This window comes from Pholis gunnellus, assembly GCF_910591455.1.
Source record: "Pholis gunnellus genome assembly, chromosome: 12".
In the NCBI taxonomy this organism is placed as follows: Eukaryota; Metazoa; Chordata; class Actinopteri; order Perciformes; family Pholidae; genus Pholis; species Pholis gunnellus.
Window position 1 is genome coordinate 17,513,582 of NC_136539.1, and position 9,434 is coordinate 17,523,015.

The 9,434-nt window shown below is 42.5% G+C and overlaps 1 protein-coding gene across 1 annotated transcript in view; it reads right to left on the reverse strand.

The window, feature by feature from the left end:
- asic4a (acid-sensing (proton-gated) ion channel family member 4a) overlaps positions 1-7,505 on the reverse strand; it is a gene marked incomplete at both ends in the record, with an annotated part of 71,581 nt that extends 64,076 nt beyond the window's left edge. The window contains one exon of the mRNA XM_079170650.1: positions 6,930-7,505. Within this exon, the coding sequence (XP_079026776.1) occupies positions 6,930-7,505 (576 nt within the window). The remainder of the gene's footprint in view (positions 1-6,929) is intronic.
- Between the last annotated feature and the right edge of the window lie 1,929 nt (positions 7,506-9,434).

Consider the following 9,434-nt stretch of genomic DNA (forward strand, 5'->3'; position numbering starts at 1 on the left):
TCCATCGGCTGATTTCTAGCCGACTGACATTTTCATCCAAGTCACACTGGCCATGATTTCTACATTTCAAATCTATTTAAAATATTGAATATGAGCAGGGAGTGGGAACAGCGAAACATATTGTAAGGTGGTCATGGTGTTCTTGCTGTGAAGACCAGTTATAACACCTCTCTGACACAACCTTACCCGCAGAGTTTGTGTTCAGTATCTTCTGCCTTATTTTAATGGCCTTTAGTTTCGAAAGAAATAGAAAAAAACATGTTCTAGTTAGCTTTACCATAATTTGGAAATAAACACGTAAGAAAACCGACAAAGCACTCTGCTGTGTTTTAACTTTGGTTCAAGCTCGGTTTAGTATATCTTTTGAAGGTTTCATATAATCTGGTAGACATCCCTGATTTAACCATCACCACAGCTCTCTCTCTTGTATTCTGCAGACTTCCCACCACAGCAGCTCTTTTGAAGCATTGCATTACACTGTTGGCTCATCGCTTTTTTCTTTTGGTCCTACTAGTTCTTGTCTTGTTAGCTACCTTTTGGCATCCATCCCATTAAAATGTTGTAACACATCGTTATTGCAACGGTTGAGGTGTGTTTTGAGATTGTTCTTGTTTTTTTTCTTCTAGTTCATATTCACAAACTGCCCAACTGCTGCCAGGAGACATGAAGCACTTAAGTTTGATACTTTCTGGTATGAACTCAAAATGATCTCACACACTGCTCTCTCATTTGAAACCTCTAAATTGGTGGCTGAAATCCATCATCTCAAACGAGCACTTCTTCTGTGAGTGATGTGATACATTAAAATCCCTTGTGTGCAGCTCATAGGCATTTAAGATAAATAATCAGTTTGAATGAACAATTCAAGTTAAATTTTCACCAACGCAAATAAAACTATTGCATTGAACCAAATTACATTGTAAGGTGTCTCTATTTTTTTGTCCACCTCCTGCATGTGCTATCTCCCCCAAAGCAATTAAACCATACGAGCGAGGGGAATGAAGAAGCACGAACCCATTATGTGGCGTTGGCCTAAAAGCAAGCTTGGTTAATTTTTCAGAGGAATTTCCACTAATGTATTCAGAGACTGGGAAACATGACAAAATAAAAAGCTCACATTGGCAGCTGAGAAGAAAATTGTGCGTCTAAAGTGTGCTCGGCCAACGGCTTTCATAATCATAGTCATCTTGAATGGTGAATGCTATTCATCATCAATGTAAATAATGAAAACAAACAAATAAAAAGGTCTTTATTATGATGGATGGGAATGGTGCTTTAAGTTAAGGTCTACTATGTCTTTAAGAAAAAATGCAAACACACTCCTTAAATAATGTATTAGCTTCATTCAAACGGAAATCAAAGTATTTTCCTAAACACACTGATAATATTTATGAGTTCTTTTTAAAATGATCCGGGGAAATGATACCGGTATTGTGGGCAGTGCTTTGAGTCAGGTTGAGATGTATTTGTTTGATGGGGTCGCTGAGGCAAATGAAACCTTTCAAACTCATAATACAGACCCACATTGTAAATGCCACAACAATTCATTAGCACAGTTGATGTGGAGAACATGTGCAATATGGAACTCGAGGAGAAGCTTACATACATGTCATTGCACCAAAGACACGCTTTTCATTTGCAAGAACTAATTCAAATTCAGCAATCTTTGAGTTTGTTAAATTTCTGTGTAACCTAATCAGGCCCAAGGGCGCAATCTCCATCAAAAGTCCATCTTGCTCTCTATTAGGCGGAGCCTAATTCAGACGATGCTGTTTTTCAATCAACTACGGTACGTACGAAAAAAACCTTTTTTCAACTTTTAGATCTGACTTTAAATTTGATTCCTCTTCATTCAAATGCTCATTCCCCCCTCCCATCCCGACAAAGTATAAGCTGTGAGTCATCTCGTGTTGCTCGATAATTTCAGCGCCCTTTAGGAATAAGGTAGACAGTGTATATTGATTGATTTGGGCTGGATATACGCTAAAACAAACAGATATCTTGCTCTAAAGATCAAATTCTTCACCAACTCTGGCAGCATTAACAAATGCAGCTGAGACTGGGTCCAAAACACAGACACAAGATAATTAGTCACACCAAGCTTGGAGTAGGAAGGGCAGGAAAGCAATCTGACTGAAGGATGTATTGATCCTGCAGAGAGGGAGGGGCACCCATTCAGGAGTCATGATCAATCTTGCGAACCAACTCTCTCAATCTGTGATGAAACCTGAGTGTGTTTGTATGGGGAAGCATTCTATCTACACTAGACGCACTCTAATCGCGCGTGCGTGTGTGCGTGCGTGCGTGCGTGCGTGTGCGTGTGCGTGTGTGTGTGTGTGTGCAGCCACATTAACACTACCAACAGCTTGGTGTATAACTTGTCAGAAAGAGACAAATGTCTGTGTGAGTAAAAGACTCCCAGGGGTTAGAGGAGGGGGAGGAGGGGGGGGGTTTGGCGGTACCACAACATCCGAAGCCTTTATCATTGAGTTAAAAGCCATCTCTGAGCCGAAGATTCTCCCCATCAAACCGAGCGCTCCAAACCGTGGCACAGTGAGAGCTTTAAAACCGGCTCAGGGAGCGATAAAAAAGGTAAATCTTCCCAAATATAAACTGTTTGCATATTGGTGTTATCCAGTGGCAGGTCACAGGTGGGTTTCATCTGATTAGACAGTGGTGATGCGTATCAGAAGGTGCAGCCGACCAATTGCACTGTAATTCATCTTCCTCTGATAGGTGGAGGAGGAGGACAAGGTGGGGAAGGAGTGCAGTGGGACTGAAGTGGGTTGTAAAAGCTGCAGTCCTCCCTCAAGCCTTGAAAGATACGGGATCAATGTTCAGCTATTTATTTTTGCATTTTGCAAAAAAGGGTAAAACAACAAGAAAAGACAGCTCCAGAGTTTGTTTTGTTTCCAGGTTGTGGGGGTGTAATAATGCTCGGTTCTGGCCTCCAGGGTTGGGTGTATGGATCAGATATCTGACAGCACGCTAAGCTGCAGGGACACCCACGGCAGTGGAACTGTAGACGGCTAATTGACAGGCTGTTGGAGACGAAGCAGGTCCAGATAGCCAGTCACTTTCACGCTCCCACACTCCGCGGTCTCCACCAGGGGGAAGGCGGGCCGCACGGCAGGGCCGCGCATGTGTGAGCGTGTGCTAGTGGGTGCGTATGCTGTCAAGGGGTGTGTGCAAACCCACTGGGGAGGTGGATGTCACTCTGGCAGTCATCTACACATGCAGACAGGTTCATTTTACACAAATATATCTACACACACAGACACACACACACACATACTCACAAATCTATATAGCACTGAGAATGAGAGCCTGTGCATGTGAGTTTTCGCAGGACTCGCAAACAACCAGGGGGACATGTTTCTCGTTGTTACAGTGACGATCACACTTATTTCTACAGATGCTCGAAAACCACACGCCGAGTACGAGACTGACAAGTGATGTGACCTTGCATCTGAAAGTAAGATAAAAAAAAACTGCGCATGGCTTCAACACGGCATGAAAACATAGAGCTTGTTTTGCAGTAGAAGTAAAGCCGGGTCGTTGTAGCAGACATGTTGCAGGTTTGGTGACTCATCTTGGTATGATAGCTAAGTCTGTACATTGCTGGTACCAACCCAATAGGTAAAATTCACACACACACACACACACACACACACACTTAAATGCTATTCTAAATGTACAGTCTTCTAGGTTGAAGCGCATGCTTTACACACCGTTCTTTATCATCAACATGCGTATCATATTTAGGCTGTTTATATGTGCTGTCCTGGTATTTTTGTTGTTTTTCTGACCCTTATTGAGATCAACTCACAATAATGTCACTTTTCTGCCATTTGTTCACAGTATTGATTTGCATTAATGTGGTTTACGATTTAATTCCAGTATGAAGGACAGGAGGGGGGTCGAACATCATCTATAGCTTACACTATTAAACTTTCAATTATCTATAAAACCCACAATAGGGACTTTAATCAGTGTAATGACAGATCGCAGGTGTAGAGCCCCTCAGTTTCGTCCCCGTTAACCCAGGTTTTTATGGCTCATCTCACATGCCACCCTATAGCTGTTTAGTTATCTCCATGAATATATGCAGAAGGGATCTGTCCTTGCTGAGAGCAAAATCTGATAATGCAGCAGCAAACACAGCTGAGAGTCAGAGCAAACCAATTCAGAGCTCTGTTTAAAAAAAGCCAAAGGGCTCGCTGCTCATCTCTGCGACAGCACAACACAATAGATGAACAATTATTCAGTGTTAGACTGGAAGAAAAATAATCTATTTATTCATGGCTGGTCGAATTAGCTTTATCTTCTGTGATTAATCCAAGTCAATAATGTAATCTTTAATTATAAAGAATGGCCTTATTACCTACGTCAAATAATCACGCCGGTCCACACTGCTGAAAAGGGGAAAACAAATTTCTCTGCTGCGTGATTATGTATTTTCCTGCCATAAATTAGAGCACCCAGACAATTTCGTTCGGCGCTGAGACTTGTATTTATTTAAATCTTTCAAACAGTGCATGCAGAGAAGCCAATTAATGATTGTCTGTAATAAACTAATAACTTAAAAATAGAAGGAAAACAAATATTCACACCCTTTAGTGTTTTTTGTGATTCAAGCATTTTATTGCACACATTTGAGACCGTGGGTTTTGGCAAAATGTACCATTAAAATGTAATGATGAACTGTTATTTATGTTATGTTAATTAAAAGCAACCACTTGAAATACTTTATGCAATAAAACAAATTGCTAACTAGAGCTCTAATGCACAGAACATTGCATTTGTACTGAAGAAGCTTAAATGCAGGAAATTATTTCAATTATATTTCATCATACACTTTTCCCAAGAGCCCCAAATCCATGTAGCGATTACAAAAATGAAACATCTGGAGCTCCTGGGATAATCAATCGACAGAAAAACACATTACAAGAAGTCGATCCTGAAGGAGGGCCCCACGAGAGGACGAATAATGGCCAATGTGCGCACGAGACGTTTGTATGTGTGCGCATGTGGCTTTGTACGTGCTTACATGTGATTAATAGCACGCCACCAGTAGTAATGGCTTCCTTGCTGTAACGGATGATGAGCAATTTGAAGAACAAAATACACACTCACAATAGCACGAGCAGAGGAGTGAATGCGTGTGACTGGGTTTGTGCTTTGTTGCCTTTGCATGCTGCTCTCCTGCCCGGTCCCACAGCTCCCAGTCCTTCCTCCCTACGAACTCACAGTTTTGTTGCCCACCAGGAGTCGGAGTAAGTGATTTGTCATGCGTGGAGGCAGCAAGTAGCCTGTGACAAATCTAACTGACAGCCCCCGAAAATGCAGATCACATAGCCGACAGAGAGGAAACAGCAGCTTCGGGGACTTTCAACAGGATCTTAATCTGTGATGAAGTCACCCAGTGTCCAAAGAGAGCTACAGGAAGCTTCATAGACTGACACGGGACAGACATTTCCAAGATGTCAGAATTGTCCGCTAATTAATGTACTCAGGGAGGACTGAGTGTCAAAGTGTCGTAGGACATTGCCATCAAACGTACTAGAAGCACATTATAAACTTTTAGTCATGTTATTGGTTCAGACTATATTTGGTCAAACTTTTCAGCTCCCCCGGGGAACAAGACATTTCCTTTAGACTGATAGAACAAATGAGAATTTTTTTTTTGAAGGGGGATCCATTCTCAACTTACTTTAAGTCTCCATGTGGGCTGTCTTTAAGAGAACAAAGATAAATTAATTCAGTGAAATGTCATTATTTCTTTGTTGTAATTTGGCACATCAGAGGTAATGTAGTGCCATCCATGTGATAACACAGAATCTTTAGGTCTCAGGAAGGTGAGCATATCAATGTTCAACATACCCTATTAAGACTTGACACCCACACTTTATCATCGCTAAAGCAATTGCATATTCCTATTCCTGCAGGAGAGATGGGGAAATCCATCTCCTGCAAGGACAGTGCCTTTAATAAATAGTGCACAGAACACAGGCACAAACTCTCCCTCTTTCACCTGATCCCCCTCTTTCTCTCTCTCTCTCTCTCTCTCTCTTACACTCACACACACACACACACACACGCGCACACACTTTCCGTCTCTCATGGAAATTGTTTCATTGCTTTTAGCCAATCTGGCTAATGCAAAAATCATGTATGTCTGTCTTTAAATATTTAATCTTAACAGCAGCAAGATTGAAATACAACGTTGAAGAAGCATTACTCCTTCCCTCTTGGTAGGTACAAGAGCTCAGCGAGAGAGAGAGAGAGAGAGAGAGAGAGAGAGAGAGGCAGCTGCTCTGCAATGTCAGAAAGAGAGAGCGACGGGGAGAGATGGAAAAGAGAGGAAGGAGAGACTCGGCTATTTTCGATGACAATTTTGTTGCCATGCACTCTCAGCTACTGGAGTTGGAAGCCGCATTAAAGCACAGTTTGCCTTGGAAAAGTATACAACCACATACGACAGCTCCCTACTTCTCTTCTTCAGTAGCAGCCTTTGTTCTTTTGACACAATAGATTCTGGAAACAGGCTGAAACACACGGCTGGAGAGAAGCACTGTTGCTGCCTAGAACTTAGTGAGAAGAAATACAGCTCAATGACTGAGCCAAAGTCATGAATCTTGCATACGCAAATGTATCGTGGGAACCACATGGCCCCTGGAGATGAGTACACGCACAAGGAGAATTTCAATTTCTCTTGCCTTGAAGTGTTCATTTTGCTTTTATGCTTATCGGTAGTTTTGTGTGAACAAGACGAGTCTCGTAAAGTTACGTTCGTATGATTCCTAAAATGTAAAAATGTGACTTTACTTGCTTTCTACAAGAAAGTTTTGATAAAGACAACGCATAACGATGAAATAATATGATAAGAGTCTGACAAAGACAGAACTTTGAGAAACTTTTTCACTCACCACAGAGAAGTCCTCGGCTGAACAGTTCTGTCCACTGAAATTGCAGCTCTTGAGCATCTCATCTAACTGATGTCCTGTCCTGTTGAAGATGTCCTGCATGTCGGGGGCAGGATACATCAAATCAGTGGGTTTGTGCCCATCCTTGTTTTTGGGGGGCAGACCTGTCAAGTTAGCCAGGTGGTAGATGTCGGCATCGGTGAGTGCGGAGAAGCGAAAGCGGTTGATATTGCAGATGGTCACAGCGGGGAAAACCATCTCTGGGCTCGCCTCTTCATTCAGAGACGTGACATGAGGGTGCTCCAGGTAAGAGATGGCACACTTAGCCGCATGGTATAGAAACAGTGCCAGTGAAGTCAGAAAGGCAAGAGCCCAGAGAGTCTGCCGGATGCCCAGGCGACCAGAGACAAAGATGTGGTTAATCCCATGAAGAGAGCAGGAGTTAGCAAACCCGACCAAGTCCTTAGCCGGAGGTGTGCAGCTCTCCTCGATCAGGCTCTCCTTGTCCCCATCCTGCTTGCTTTTCTGCTTCTCATCCTCCTCTGCAAATTTGATTTTGCAAACAAATTCGATAGGCATGGGGGCAGCCAGGTCTGCGTTAGGGTTTTGTTTTTGGTGGCAGCTATCAGCCCTGGATCACTTCTCTCCTACTTCCTTGGCTTTTGTCCTCTGAGCAGGAAGCAACTCCGGAAAGAAGAGAAAAAGACAGGAGAGAGTTTGTTGCTGCTGCTGCTGCCGTTGCTGCCTCTGCTGTGACTGATAGTGCTGCTGCTGCTTCTGCCGCCACGGCTCCTAGTGACTAGAGCGCTGCTGCTGCTGTGCTGCTACTGCTCTGAACGCTTGTCTCACTACTTGATCAGCTCACACAGTCTCGCTTATCAGCAGTAATACAGCTGTCAAATAAAAAAAAAGCCTTGCACACTGCCCCCGACCAACAGATGAAAATGCAGCATTTTCAGTCGGACTAAAATAGGCACAGTGTACTTAATAATTCATGAGAAGGTAACATTCTTATTATTTCCTCCTCACTGGCGTAAGTCGCAACTTCCCCCGGTCATCCCTGCGCTTCCAGCAGACAGCCCCCCCCTCCTGCTTAATCCTCTTGTTTGGAAGGCTCTCCTACATTTAGACCTGAATAAAGTTGGTGTCAAAGGTTGTTCTGCCAAACATCCGGTGTTTCAACGCACCGCGGGAGGTCAGCGCTTTTTAATGCCACCCCCAATAAGGTCTCTGGAGAATGCCTAATTGAAACAATAATGAGGAGTGCGAGTATAGTGGAATTGAGCACAAGGGACTGCTGGCAATCAATGTTGTCTTTGCAAAAAAAAAAGTAAAAGACTATTGATTTGAATGAACGTGTTTGTCAGAGATTAGGAGAGGCAGTACAGCAGTGTTTTCTTATCATGATCTGATGGTAGCGTCACAAGACTCCTGTACGAATTTGAATTAGTGAAAGCCTCCTGATCTGGACCCCGATGCTGCTAAAGATGTTGAAATAAAGTATTGATCCGCCTCCGTCCCTATCCTTTTACAGTGTGTGTCTTAGTGCTGTTAATGGCCCATTTCCAAGTTGCCAAACAAAATTATGCAAATTCGAGGCTGAAAAGGGAGAACTCTAATGCATGTTATTCCCCTTTAAATGGAATTAGTCATGCGGGTCACATTCACATCACAAGGGGCTGGGACCTCGAGAGAAAAGGCATATTTAAGAGTGAATTGAACCGCAAACACACATGCGAAGTCAAATCCGGGAGAGCATCAGAAATGCACAAGATAAATAAGAAAAATAAATCTCTCGATGATGTTGATGTGTGAAATACCTTCATTTTTTCGTCATTTTTGTTGTAAATATGGAGCATTTCAGAATAATCAAACACTAAATGATAAGAATAATCTGATCTAAATTAGATTACATTTGTAAAACGAATCTCTTTGGGTGGTTAAAAAACAACATCTACTTTAGGGACAAAACGATGTAACAACAAATATCCCCTGCCTTTATTTCCATTCTTTTTTTTTGTCATTGCAGTGACTCAGACATTTGCTTTACATACTTTTTTTCATCGTAGGATTGTCTTTTGATGGCGTCTTCTTCGTCTAGATAAACAAAGATATCTAGGATATTGCCTTTACTTGATGGAAGCGAAGCGGCCATGGTTTAGCTAAGCCTCTGGCAGGCACTGAGGTCTGCTAACCACAGAGTGTTTTATGTAGTCACTCCCAGAGGATGCTGGGCTTATTTACAGTCTCACAGAGGAAATGAAAGCTCACAGTCCACACCATGACTAAATACCAAATGTGAATAAAAAACACGCAGGCACATCTGGCACATGAAAACCATTCAAGGAGTGCATGGCATTATGTTTGTTTGTCAGAGCCAATAACCCTCCAAAACCCAGGCCTGTTTCGTGTTTGATGCCCTAAATATGACATACAATGGTTTAAATGTCAGCGACATTCAAGTTATCTTTCACACTGACAATCATGTCTCATTTTTCATGAAAATAC